The following is a 14,535-nucleotide window of genomic DNA, read 5'->3' as shown; positions in this document are numbered from 1 at the left end:
GTTATTTGGCATCAATCACTAATAATCAATGATTAAATAAACTATCACTTATGCAGTTTTCAAATACATCTGCTTTTGAAAGAAATCTTAATGTTTCAAATATGTGTCATTTCAAAAATGTAACTTTGGAAACTGATTTTTTCCAAAAATATGTTTTTTTTTATTTGGACATTAATTTATTATTTTTAAAGCAATCTGGAAAAAATACAAACCTAGATAGAAGTGCTTTTATTGAATTACTTGTTAAGAAGAAAATCTTGTGTGTGCGGTTTAAATTATAGTGCTTAACTCAACATGGAGGGAATGATAACATAAATTTTTACATTATTTTCCATCTGACAGCCCTTAAGGTAGACACCAATGGACCATTAACCTTGCTGGAGTGGGTTGGATGTGAAATATTTTAGAGATGTTGCCCTGCAGAAGATGTTTTTTCCCATTATATCAACAACATAAAACGATGCAGAAGCCGGGACTGACTCAAGGTTAAATGTTATCAGCTAAAAAAGAAAAGTGCTGAATGTTCTCACGTGTACAGAGTATGAAAACGAAACCTCGAGGGAAAACTTTTCGCTGTCAACATAGTAAAGGAAAGCAGCTCTTTGTCAAATGAACCCACACACTAGGGAGTGATTCTGTCCACACTGATTAAATGTTGTTGTACTTTCATTGCAGGTACTGGCAGTTTGTACACAGTGTATCAGGCGTTTGAGAAACAGCATATTTTTATGTCAGTGTACAAAATTCAAAAGTGTTAAATTTTGTACACTGACATGCTGGTTACTTTCTAGGAAGTAACCAGCATCAGTGGCATTAGCAACCACTGCTAAAAACAGTACTGCCAAATGTAGAATGCTTAAAAGGGGATAAAACATTAACTATGACTGTAACTGTCTTATACTCATTTATTTCAAACAAGCACCAGCTGATCCACATTGTGTCTGTCTAAGTGATCACATGACAGTTGTGATTCAGCAGCAGTTCGCCATCAGTAAACATCTGTTTAAACACATGCTCGAAAAGCTACGCATGTAGAAAACTGACCTGCAACAGTTTATCACGTCACCATACAATGGTGATGCAGACGTGTCCTACAAGGTGTGAACACACACTCATGACACTACAGAGGTTCGAACAGAGAACCTGCTTATAGGGAAACCCAGCTTTCTAACCTGGTATTAAGTTACTCTTTAAAACCAATGAGCTAGAGTTAAAAATCCAACTCAAGTATTCGATTAATGAAGAACTGACTCAGTATCATTTGAGTGGAATGTTCTGACTTAATGATAGTTTGTGCAATAAATCAGTTTTAGGAACAAGGGTGATCAAGGAAACAAGTTGAAAGCAACACTGTGTGATCAGTGACCTTTACACATGGAGACAAAGTGATGAGTTAGCATCAAACATAGCTCAGTTCTTTGAAGGGAGGCTACAGATGATGCTTTAATAACACGACCGAGGGACATAACGAACCTTTCAGTCCTATCATTTGTATGAATTGTCAAACTATCTTCCAAACCCCACAATGCGTACTAAGAATTTAAAAATGTATGAAATGTGCCTTTGTGTGTTCATTAAAATAATGTGTTTGGTGAACAAAGAGGATCTCTTCTTCTTCATCATACCATAATGTGAAATTATTGCAGCCTATTTTTACAATACAAATACGTCCTCTAATCTCTATGAAGAATGAAGTTAGCATCTTGTAAACCTGGTCTTTATGCATCTCTGGATTATGTAGATGATGACAGCTGAAGCAAATTGTCCGGACTGGACCCCAAGTGTTAATGGGGTCAGTTTTATGTACTACAGTGACTTTTGAAAAACTTTTAATAATGTCCTAAAATCAAAGACTGTATCAGCTACGCAGGTAAACTCCATTTACTGGCTGTGATAATAAATAATTACATCTAAAAGGTTCAGTTTCAAATAAAAGTATGTGAGGCTTTTGTGAAGTTGTTTTAGGGGTTAGGGTTAGGGCTAGGGGTTATTTGTCATGAAATGTGATCTGGTCTTAATTGACGTCAAGGATAGTAACGTATATCATGTGCCTAGAATAATAACATCAGATTTTCTCATCTTTTATGTCTTTTAGGTCTTAGTGTTAGCAGTAGAACTGCATTGTGCTGGTGGAAAAACTATATGAACCCTTGAGTTAATGACATCATAAAAGCTAACTGGAGTCAGGGGTTAGCATACCTGCAGGCTTGTTAAAGAAATGTGTTTGGAGGTGTGGACTAGACCTACTTTAACTGATCAAACCACAGTGTGTTTTTTTTTTTTTTTTGTTCCACACCAGAAGAATTCACATGTCATGCCTCACCAAAAAGATCTATGCTCCAGAATTGATGATTTACATAAAGGTAGTAAAGGTTAAAAAATGGTTTCAAGACAGAAACTTACCTCTTTACAGTGGATTTACAAATGGAAACAATCCATCAGTCAAGCAGTTTATAATAAAGTTTCAGTTTCTCCACTACCATGCTGACTGATCGTGTAATATGAAGACATAAAAGATCAGACTTTTGTATTCCAGGCACATATTTGACAATACCTAATCTCATTTCCTCTATGATGTGCGACTCTTCCAACTGTTGGACCACTTTCTAACCATAGAGGAGCACCTCCATTCTAAAAGATCATTTCAGGCATCGTCAGCTTTCATCATAGGAGAAAACCCATGCATGTGATTAATATCAATGATGGATTAGTTCCATTAGTGTCCCAGTATGTCCTGTCAATGAAGCAAAATTCACAATGCAAGAAAACCTGAGTATAATTCAATCATTATTAATTCTACTTTTGCTTTGCCTGTTCAAACTGCCTGCCAGGGAGAGAAGGCTGGAAACACCAGTGTGTTGTAAACAGATCAACTGCTGCTTAAAGGATCATTTGGCTTTATTTGCAGCAGGCTGCCTGAGGTACCTCTAATGTAATACACACATTACACACAGTAGATGGATGTTCAGCTTGGCTGGTAGAAGCAGTAGGACCACTGGTGAAGAACAGCTAAGCAGCGCTCTACTGCTGTGAATGTGTGCAGCAGGAAAAGACAGTTTTCTGCCTTAGAAAAAGCTGGTTTGATTGCTTTGGTTGGTAACAATGGGCCCTCACTCATCAACCATGACAAATTACACACTAGACTACCTACTGCTGGAAAACTATTAATGAAATTATAATAATGGAGCTAACTGGGCTTTCCAGGAGACGGGTGGTGATGTAGATGAACTTCATGGAAGTGCTGCACTGTGCCACCACTTTAAAGACTCTCATATCTGTGGATACACATAAAGCCAAAGCAAATCATGCAATAAATCCACTTATCTTTGTAGATTTAGAATTGCCCTAGATTGAACTTCTGCTTTAAAAAAATGAAACAAAAATAAGGTGGCACTTTTCTTTGGTTCCTCGTTTTTCACTCCTCTTTGCTTTCAGTTATATTGCCTGCTTTGACTCCCTCTCAGGCTTGTGTGGGTGGGTTTGATTGACAGCTCTCTGACTGTGTTCTTGGTTTGTTATACCAGTATAAAAGTCTGTTGGTTGGTTATTGCTGTTGGTTTCTGACGTGCCTTGGCCTGATGGGACGGCTCTAAGACTTAAGGAGAGATGTCTTATTACTCCTCAAGTGGAAAGTCCTGTGTGGGAGTGCACAGCTTTTTACAGTATGTGTGGCCATATATTCTTTTCATTGTTCAATATTCAGTGGTTGCATTGTTAATTATTTCTCATTACATAACAGAAAAAAAACAACCCATGAAGAAGTAACTGTTGAGGAGATGTTATCTGGTATCTGGTAAACCATGGAAAAAACTGTTTTCAGTCGAAAATAAACTATTGGTACGCTGCTTCCTTCTCTCCCTCCCTTGAAGAACAACAACACACACTAGCCAGATCAATATCATCAACAGAGGTGGATGTGGAGCTTGTGTTGCTTTGGTCCCCAGCTGCTGCCACAGTACATGCCAGAAGACAAAGAGTTCTGGCAGCTGCTTTAGAAATAGTCCATATAATTAGAGATAATGTGGAACGGGGTGTTCATAGTGTCAATCTGACATAATTATCACTTTTGAAGTTTTCTAGTGTGATGGTACCATAGACTGCTTCATTCAGCACATTGTTTTAGTTTCACAACCCCAACTTTATATATTGATTTAATTAGTTCTTGCCAGCTATGCTCTTGGTCATATATCCTACTCCCTTGGTGTTTCTTGCCTGACCCTGGCAGCACATGATGACCTTACTGGTGAGGCAGAGAGCCCCACAGGTTAAATCCTCTTGTTCCACTGCCTTCAGCATGAGGAAGACCTCCAATGGCCACATGTAAAAGGATGGGACTAATTCAACCATCACTCCCACCGGACCCAGGAGCTGCATGCTCAGCCAGTCAGAGACCCAGCTTCAGGGCAAAAATGTGCCAGACAGGTAACCTTGGCTCTCGCAGTCAAATCATTATTCAAACAATTTGCTATATACTTAACCACAAATGTACTGGTCTACACAATGTACAGCAAAAAATAATCATGGTTTTTAATTTAAACCCATCTTGTTTTGGTTCTCAATAAAATTTAAATTCCTCAACAAACAGTACGTGTACAAACTTGTGTGTGTAAAAACATGTGAAGATGTCTCTGTACTGAAAGTGTTTTAAAATCAGATTCAAAGAGTTTCATAATAAACCGCATACAAGATGTAGAAGTACATTAGATTTCTATGAAAGGTGTCTATTAAGCGCAACCACTTGCAGGAACAATTTCCGTAGACCTGGTTCCTTTTTTCTGGCATCTAGCTGGCCGGTACTCTTTGAATACTGTATTACAAATTGAAGTAGTACTGCAGAAAGAAAGACATAATAATCTGATTTCGTTGGCAAAAACATCAGATGGAAGAGCCTACCATCAAGCTTCTTTATTCAAATCTTTGACGTTTATATATTTTAGACAAACATTTGGAGCGTCATTAGGTAGGTTGTAAATTGTAAGTTGTTAAATTGTTAATATGTATATCTTCACGTACACATATACGTACGTATGTACTGTATGTATGTATGTATGTATGTATTTATATATGTATGTATATATGTATGTATGAATGTACAATAAGTATATTTAACTGAGGTGTGTATGCCTGAACCCCCTCTTCTCTGCTGCCGCAATTGTGCAAATTCCCCCTCTGTGGGACAAATAAAGGTATTCTTATCTTATCTTATCTTATCTTATCTTATCTTATCTTATCTTATCTTATCTTATCTTATCTTATCTTATCTTATCTTATCTTATCTTATCTTATCTTATCTTATCTTATCTTGTTAGACAGGGAGGGTCACAGGTTGGTTGGAACTCTGACCCCACCACCTCTACACAGGGTTAACACTACAGACCCACACCGGACATAAGTAACCTGTCATATCGATACACAACCTCTGCACTGGACCATGACATCATAAATCTTGTGGTTTCCCAAACTCAAGGTTGCCACTGCAGATCTATACCGAAACTATGTGAGCCTGGAAGACACAAGCGGGAAATCCTGAGAGGAGGGAGGAGACGCCAGCCCTCTTCTCTACGGGTCAGCAGATATAAGCCTGCTTACACTCTTTGTTGTTTTTGTCTTTCTGGGAAAAACTACTTCCTGACTGCTCAGTTTAGAGATGTGAACATCAGAATGATGAAACACAGCAGAACTTAATATAGATGTTTGTCTTTCAAAATGATTCACATGATCTGTAAGCTGGGAATGAATCCCAATGTATATCTAATATGTAAATGTGTCCTTGATATGATAGAGAACAAAAACAACTGCTTATCTAGCTGTATTTCCAGATCATAAATGAATTTGCACTGCAGTGCTAATGGGTTTAAACCTATCTATTTATTTTTTACCACAAAGGAAATATATTTTCGTAATTAAGCATGAACAAATCCATTATTATGTTTGCATATACTTTTCTAAAGAACAAGGTTGAAAAATTGAAAATTATTCATATTACTGCCAGATAATGGACTTTGTTGTACACTAAAATACTCATTTCAAATAATAGTGTTCTGTAATGCTCCAAATAAATATGAAAAAAAGACCCAAAAGCCTCGAGGAACTTGCTAAAATGCGCTCTCCATAAAGTGTATACATTGTGTATAAAGTGTATACACATGGATTCAGAACATGTGTGTAGTAAATCCCCCTAACAAGGGAAAAATAAGGTTCCTCCAGAAAAAACTATATCAGTGGTTATCCAGCAGAAGCCAAAGCCCGGTCAGCTGTTCTTCCACTGCTTTTGTCTTTGTGAAATACCCTGAGACGTTTCTTTGCAAACTGCTTGCAGCTTTTGTCGATGAAGTTTTGTGATAAAGGGCTGTGATGTCGAAACTGGGGGCATGCTTTGCTCTGTGCAAAAAGTGGACACCATAAACCAGGGATTTAGTATTTGCACCAGGGCATTGTTTAATACTGTATTTATATTTATTTTCTTATAGGGTATTATATTTTATCATTGAATTAAAATCTATTCATCTAGTGGTCTATTATTCTCTTTCTTTGCCTTCTGAGTTGTGAAACTACCAGATAAGCTTGTGTGTGTGTTTGAGGCAGAGACATAAGAACCTCCACGAAAAGTAAAGATAAAAGTGTGTTACACACTTCATGAACTCCAGAATTTGTGATATCAGCGGAACTGTTTTCATTCAGATTCAGTGCGTGATACAGAGATCACAACACTAGAAAGGCTGCTTTCAGTAGGTCTGCAGGCATTTTCCTTTCCTGTTGCACTCACTAAATTATCAGTTTAATTTCTATGCTACAAGAACCAAATTTCCTCATCAAATCCGACAATTGTATGAAGTAATCTGAATATAGTATGACCAAACAGCATGTAAACATTCTTATGTTTTTGTAAATACCTATAAATTACCAAACTGATGGCAGATCAGGTACAGAAAAATGAAGAACTGATGAGGTCCAAAAGTGACTGTTGAAGTGCACCGACACGTGATGATGTCAGTGATGATAGTACATTTTCTGTAGCTGCTTCTTCCCATGCAGGTCATAGTGCTGACACTGTGAGAGTTCATCACACAGGAATACAAACAACTTTTCACACTCACATTCATGCCAAATGTAGTCACCTTCTGCTACACTGCATACTTTTGGATAGTGGGAGGAAGCTGAAGTATCCAAAGGGAGGGAACGATGGTTCTGAGTCGTTATTTATTTGCTTTGAGAGCTTTGCTCATGACATTCACTCCTGTTGGACATCATGGAGACAGGACTTGTGGGCAGTGGTGTGGGAGGACTGCTCGTATCCGTCCATCCGTCCATCCATCCATCCATTCGTCCATCCATCTTGAAGACAAGATGTCTGTAACCATCTCGTATTCTTTTTCCATCTTACGGGTCACAGGTGTTGTTGGAGCCTATCCCAGCTGACAATGGACGAGAGATGGGGTATACCCCGGATGTGTCTCCAATGCATCACAGGGCTATTTCTACCATCGACTCTATTGTAAAATTAGCAGGATCTTTAAATTTGGCAACTTCACTTGACATTTCAAACAAGCATTTCTGTATTTCAAATTTAGAAACATGACATATGGAATTAAGCAAGCAACAGCTATCCTGATTATGCTGCTAACATTACACTTTGCCTGGTGCTGGAGTGACAAAATTACTGTTCAAAGGCAAATCAGATATGAAAGCAATAATTTATATACTGCAGAAACACATTTTTAGCACACTTACTGGTAACCAGTTCATTTAAGTAAATCACATGAATGACCAGTTAGACTGTAAATATCTGAATAATTCATAAATGTTTATTATGATGAATATGATTGATATCTGGTTGTGCATATCAATCCTGTGTTGTCTCCATAAAAATAATGGAACTGCATTAAAAGACAGTAGGACACTTTAAAAATAGCAATTTTTTAATTTACACATATTCTTAAATACTTAAGGATAACAAATGTTTTAAGTGACTTTTTTTTTTTAAACATTTAATGTTCAAAGTTGAAATTAAAACAAAATGCCTCTCACACATATCATAAAAAATATATAAAAATAAATTTGGAACCACTCATAATAAAGACATAGCAGATATTGAGACTGAGCAATAAAAAGAAAACATCATAAAATATGTATCACATGTCCATATACAACACGCCTGTTCGTATTCTCCAGCATTACTTCAGTGGTTTATTACAGTGCTAGTAGAGGAAAATCATCAGTATACCACAACCTGAGAAGTAATGAACAAATGTCTTCCATTTACAGCATTGCGGTAAGAATTTCTTATGTATCCTCATTTAACAAAACATTAAAACTGTGTTACATGAACAGGCACTGCTGTGTCTTCATCCTCTGTCATCGCTGGATTATCGTATATCTCCGTACTCTTATTGTTGTCCTTTGTAATCTTTACATCCTCATCTTCTCTGCAGCACTTGCAGCACCTGCAGCATTTGCAGCAACATCGTCTGTGACAGAAGCCCAAAGTAGAGGTCACCACAGCATCCCAGGGTGCCATGGAATGCAGGGGCCGGGGAAAAGCGTCCCAGGTTCGCAGGAACTTGGGCAGGATGCGGGGGCAGTGAGACTGCATAATATTGACAACAATTATAATGATAATCATCACTACAACAGGAACACCGACGCCAACCAGGACTTTCCAGCCAGCCAGTGACAGGCCGAATACAGTCAGAGGCAAAATCAGGAAGCACAAAATGAGGTAGAGGATGGCGAACCAACGATATTTGGCTGTACGGTTGCCCAAACCTCTGGCCAGCCTGATGGGCACCCGCATGAAGGGGATCGGATACCACAGTAAAATACCCATGATGTTGAAGAAGAAATGGCAGAGTGCAATCTGGAAAAGAAGATGACATCCAGATGAGATGTAGATCTAAAAATAATAAATATCCGCATGATATGAGCAAATCTGTAAATATGGCTTTGCTTTGAGCTAATAGTTAACATCAGCTTGCTGCAGTCATCAAATTATAATAAAAGTTTAGATCAAGACCATCTTCATCACCTACAGAGTGACGACACTGACATGATCATAGAAAAAGGATACAGGGGAAATATGTGATTCATCTCACCTGTAGAGAATCAGCCAGTTTGTCCCCAGGGCTAGCCATAGCAGCAAGTATGGCAGTTGTTGTTGTACCAATATTTGAGCCCAGCGTGAGGGGATAAGCTCTTTCCAGGCTAATGACACCAATTCCTGGTGAAAAAAAGATTGAAATCATGCAAATAATGACGAGATTTAAAAAAAGACTACAGAAATCACATCCAAATCATTATATAAATCATGACTTACCAACAAGAGGAGTTATAGCTGAGGTGAAGACGGAGCTGCTCTGAACGATGAAGGTCATCCCTGCTCCCACCAAAATCGCAATATAGCCAGTGACCCATCCGAAGGGGAAGGGAAAGTCTGCAGAGAAACAAATGGACAGGAAGTGAGTCCAGACTGCTAATGACAAACATAATGAGCTCATGAAAAACAAAGAGTTTGATGGGGGTATCGCTTGTGCCTGAGTTTCTGCCACACAACAGGACTAGTGCACCTGGAGGTGAACCAGAAGCAACAGGAAGGCTTTACCTGTGCTGCTCATCAAGCATCACCACTGAGGCAGATGTGCTGACTATCAAACAGGCTGCAGAGACCACGTCAACATGAAAGCCATTTATTCATTTAAATGTATTTTCTTACCCGTGTTGAGCACCTTCTTGATGACCACAGCCACCTGTCCCTTCAGCATGGAGTTGAGCAGCTTGACGATGAGGATGAGGCAGGTGCAGAGGACCAACAGAGACAGAACCAGCAGAATGAGGCCCACTGCCAGGTCTGGCAAGTCAGCATTCACGAAGATGTGTGTGCCTGTAATGGATGGTCAAAAAACATAATAATAGCCTCATGTGGATAACTCGCTATCCAGCCTTCTCTGATAGGAGCAGCTGATAAAACAGCACTTTGAAGGGAAAATGTTTCTTTCTATGTAATTGGAAAAGAAACTATAAAAGGTTAAGAGAAGTTTCTGATTTTATCTAACTGAAATAGTAATGTCTTAAACTTTTAACGCCGAGCTCTAACCAATTCACTTTAACTGAGGGCAGAATAAAGAAGCGATCCATCTGCGGTCATGTGGCATTCAGAGAAACGACATGAATAGATCTATTGAGCAGGTAGAAGGGTCAAGGGAGGGAATGAGCTGAGTCATGTTAAAGACATAAGGGTAGTCATTGTCCAGCAGTCAGAGGGTCTGGAGGAAGGACATTGTTGTGTCTCATATTTCACTGTGCTTCAGAGGATCAGGTAATTTGATTAGTAAGTGTTCTTTCTTTCAGCTGTGGGTATCCACCGCTGAGGCATACTTACATTTCTCTATGTTGTCCGTCCAACTAACGTTAATCTGTTTCAAGGTCAGGTTTCCTTCTGTCCAACAAACTTCATCAGCAGTGCAGTTGCCCACAGTGATATTCTGTACGTACTGAGAGAAAAGACAAAAACATCTTCAAATACAAGTGCGATAATTCAGACGTGGATACAGCGATGATAATCTCTTAATGATCACGTGTAATATTCCACCTTTTGTCAAATAACACACCAAGTATGTGTGATCTAATGAAAGAATGACTGTGGTCACGGCAGAAAGACAATATCAGTCATTAACAGGAGAAAGCAGATAAACATGTCTGCATCACATGTTTTTACTGTCACCGTGTTGTGTTCACTGAGTGGCAAAATAATAATTAATGCATGGGATGCACTTCTTGTTGCTTTCCTACCTTGTGGGTTATCTTCTTGCACCATATTTTGATCAGAGTCATGTTTTTGGCAGCTTCGTCACCGGTGGCAATAAGAGAGATGACATTTTTGTCCAGCTAAAAGAGCAGAAATATTTTTAAAAGTCATTTAAAAATTTCCACTATAATGGAGATTTCAGGATGATAGTGAGATGAGCAACTCTACCTCGATGATGGAGTTGGTCAGTGGGTCTGTGATCACGTTGAGTAAGTCTGGGGCATTTTCTCCGGTCTGGATGTTGAAGGATTCGATTAAGAGGTCGGTGAGTTTGTACAGGACACCGGTGGCGACTTCCAGGGGCAGAAGAACCAGCACAGACAGCCAGTTGAAGAAGTCGTGGACTGTGGCACCAGCAAAAGCTCTGGAAGGAAAGGAATGCTACCGTTAACAGGGATCAGTCATTAGTAGAGGTATTGATCTGCAGCGATTCTGTGGTGCTACTTCACATCACATTTTCTCACTCACCTGCGGAACTCATTTCTGTCTCCTGCCTGCATCATGGCCACGATAGTATTGGTGACTGATGTCCCAATGTTGGCGCCCATGATGATGGGCACTGCAGACCGGACATCCAGCACTGAGGAGCGTCAATGGCATTAAAGGAATGGATGGTAACTGTAAGGGTTTGCATGCATCTTGCATATGCTGAACTGTGTGTGTGTGTGTGTGTGTGTGTGTGTGTGTGTGTGTGTGTGTGTGTGTGTGTGTGTGTGTGTGTGTGTGTGTGTGTGTGTGTGTGTGTGTGTGTGTGTGTACTTACATCCAGAGGACACCATGCTGACCACAATAGAGGAGGAGGTGCTGGAACTCTGCACCAGCACTGTGACTAACACCCCGATGACCAGCCCAGCCACAGGGTTGGCCAACACAACATTGTCCTGGAAGATGTCACCAGCTGCTTTACCTGCACATAAACACACAAACAGCCCAAGTTTAGAAACACATCACTTCATACACTTTAGATAATGCCTGCGTTATCACGCCAATAAAGTCAATGTGCAGCAATATGCGGTTATAAAGACTCAATTCAGCGAACTGATTTTACCTCCAACTAACTGGAAGGCAGAGCTAAGAACATCCAGAGAACAAATAAACAGGTAGAGAAGTCCAAGCAGCAGAACAGCCTTCACAATGGAGGTTAGCACTCTCATCAGCTTCTCTTTGGTATCCAGCTCTGTGAAAGAGAATCAAGTAGTGAATAAAAAACGGGTTTGGTAAAGATGGACAAAGGGTCCTGAACCAAACTGGTTGCAGTATGATGCCGAGTCAGGTTTAGTGTGTCGCCAGCATGGTGAGGACAAGCTTCGACACATCTCGTTTCTCATTTGAAATGAAAGCATAAAACTGGAAAACTTCTGTGAGCATGAGTTCATTGTCACAACGTCTATATCCACAGATCCAACAGCAGCAGTGAGGAGCCAGATGAGGAAGATGTAAATGAAATAATGAAGCCTCTAATGTTTGGTTCAGGGACCTATTCCCATTTTGATAGTAGATCATCTCCTTGTTGTTATTTATTTATTAACTGATTATCTCCTGTTGAGTTCAATTCCTTTTGAATTCCCTCAATTTTTGATTTACTCTTTATGTATGCAAAATGTATTTGGAACATAAAATTTATTATTTTGGCTGATGAAAGCCGTGCTTGGCCGATGTATTACTTTATCTACCAGTCCACTCGTCTGGTGAGTCACAGAGTTAATTTGGGAGCCAGGATGGATTCCTCTGCAGTGCAGGCAGAATGATGGTGAACAGCCTCACCTGACCACTTCACCCCAGTGTCTTTGAGCTCTGGCAGTTGCCAGGGATCTGCCTCCTCGTTCACCAGGTCCAAGGTGGAATAAGATGGCAGGATGACCGCATCTTTACCCGGGGTGTTGACATCTAATGGAGGGCAGACAAGAGGACACATCAATAAAACATGGCAATAAAACAACCTGAGGTGACTGGATGATCCAAGTGACCTACCAAGAGAGGGAGAGGAATCGTTCCCCACTTGAGGTCTTGGAGCCATGATTACAGGATCTGGAGGATGAAACATTGGACCAGGTACATACAGATGTCATTGCATCACATGAAGTTATAGTTTTGACAAGGGCAGCATTTGGAAAAGGGGCAGCAAATGAGAGTAATTGAAGAAATTACTTAAACATTAATTATGCTGTTCAGCTTTTCAAATTAAATTAGATTTACAATCCAATGATTAATCTACCAATAATCTGTGTAATTTCTAATACAATCTTTTTCTACAATAAATACAATAAAGAAATCATAAAAATCATAAACCAACAGCCCATCATCAGGAAACTGAAAAAAGAACGCGCACAAACAACTAATATAGATTAATTACTAGTTTCTGTTCTGATTATTGCGAGACTAAAAATTTCACACGTCATTCTTTTGGGTGTGAGTGGTACAAGTGTCCTGTTAAACGGTAACAGTTGTGTGTGAGCGGTGATGTGGATACACACCTGCTGCGGAGCGCACGGAGCGGTGCGTGGGAGGCTTCACCTGGTTCACCTGGAGCGACTGAGGCTGAGCGCAGCTTTTATAGCGCACCACACACGCACACACACGCACTCACACGCACACACACACACACACACACACACACACACACACACACACACACACACACACACACACACACACACACACACACACACACACATACAGTTCAAAGGTTGCGCACACACGTGTAGCGTACTAGTGGCTGTGAGGACACTCAGTCTGATCGGACCAACAGGTCTGGAGCTGATCTGACTACAGAGAGGGCAGCAGTGTGTGAGCAACAAAGTTTTAGTTAACTTGAGTTAGGTCCTCAAGTAAAATCAACTGTTTTAAATCTGAATAGACGCCCTCTAGTGGCAGGAAGAAGAAAAAGGAGAATACTTTCTGATCTCTTCAAGGAATTTCAGCAATAATTTAATTTTCCTCCTTATTATAATCAGTATTAATGTTTCCTCCACCAAGTAGGTTACGTTATTAATGTCCCTGTCTGCTTGCAGGATTACTCCAAATGTTTCATGCAGATTCTGATATATTTTACAGACGTATTCCCTGAGGACAACCCGTTGGATTTTGGTAGTGATTTGATTCATCATCTGGACCCAGAATTACTTTTAACAGTCTTTTACAAATTGCAGGATGAGCAGTTATTTGGTTTGAACTTAACGGGTAATACCTGTAATGTTGGGACAAAAATGATACGATAACATTTCCGTTCACATCTGTGGAACTTCAAAGTGTGATCATGATCCAAGTACAGTAGTGGTCTATATCTGGAGATCCAGAATGTTTACATTCGTAGGAATTCGATGATCATGTTATATCTGAATTGGTGCAAATTCTTTTCTGATCTGGCTCCTGAAGGTAACCATTACGAGTGAGACTTAGATTTAGATTTGAATAACTACCAAACTAGAAGAGTGATTCTGGATTCTAGGGACATACCTTTATGGTCAACGAGTCATATTATGATATTCAAACTATTATGGGACTGTTGTTTTGGGACACAGTGATTTACAGGGGGAAAGTTCCCTGTCTGCTCTAAGTTGATGATAAGTTGGTAGCTGTTTTACATAATGTTGCTTATTTGCTAGGAATTTGGAAGTTGTCATGCATTTTGATTTTATTTATTTCATGGAATAGTCCATTTTTAAAAAGTATTTATGTAAAAAAAACTGATTAAATTTTATTTGTCTCACTGTTAGCAGAATTACAGGAAGGGT

At 39.5% G+C, this 14,535-nt stretch overlaps 1 protein-coding gene across 1 annotated transcript; it reads right to left on the bottom strand.

Annotated features, from left to right (window-relative positions):
- Window positions 1–8,067: 8,067 nt before the first annotated feature.
- On the bottom strand, window positions 8,068–13,312 carry LOC137598972 (sodium-dependent phosphate transport protein 2B-like). The gene is made up of 13 exons (XM_068319586.1): window positions 13,276–13,312; window positions 12,773–12,829; window positions 12,566–12,688; window positions 11,850–11,978; window positions 11,565–11,708; window positions 11,270–11,381; window positions 10,970–11,165; window positions 10,786–10,881; window positions 10,376–10,487; window positions 9,710–9,877; window positions 9,314–9,430; window positions 9,093–9,217; window positions 8,068–8,857 (listed from the first exon to the last, which is right to left on the bottom strand). The coding sequence occupies exons 2-13, from the start codon at window positions 12,816–12,818 to the stop codon at window positions 8,309–8,311; spliced, it is 1,917 nt and encodes a 638-aa protein (XP_068175687.1). The 5' UTR covers window positions 12,819–12,829; window positions 13,276–13,312; the 3' UTR covers window positions 8,068–8,308.
- Between the last annotated feature and the right edge of the window lie 1,223 nt (window positions 13,313–14,535).

Source organism: Antennarius striatus, chromosome 7 (assembly GCF_040054535.1).
Source record: "Antennarius striatus isolate MH-2024 chromosome 7, ASM4005453v1, whole genome shotgun sequence".
Taxonomy (NCBI): domain Eukaryota; kingdom Metazoa; phylum Chordata; class Actinopteri; order Lophiiformes; family Antennariidae; genus Antennarius; species Antennarius striatus.
The sequence above is the reverse complement of the archived record's forward strand: the minus strand, read 5'-3'. Positions and strand labels throughout refer to the sequence as shown.

Bases quoted from the DNA above. Each gene is read 5' to 3' on its own strand.
- LOC137598972 (XM_068319586.1), bottom strand. From the start codon at position 12,818: ATGGCTCCAAGACCTCAAGTGGGGAACGATTCCTCTCCCTCTCTTG. The intron at 11,382-11,564 runs GTAAGTACACAC...GACGCTCCTCAG, and splicing joins CAGCATGGTGTCCTCTGGAT to TGCTGGATGTCCGGTCTGCA. The intron at 9,218-9,313 runs GTAAGTCATGAT...TTTTTTCACCAG, and splicing joins AGCTATAACTCCTCTTGTTG to GAATTGGTGTCATTAGCCTG.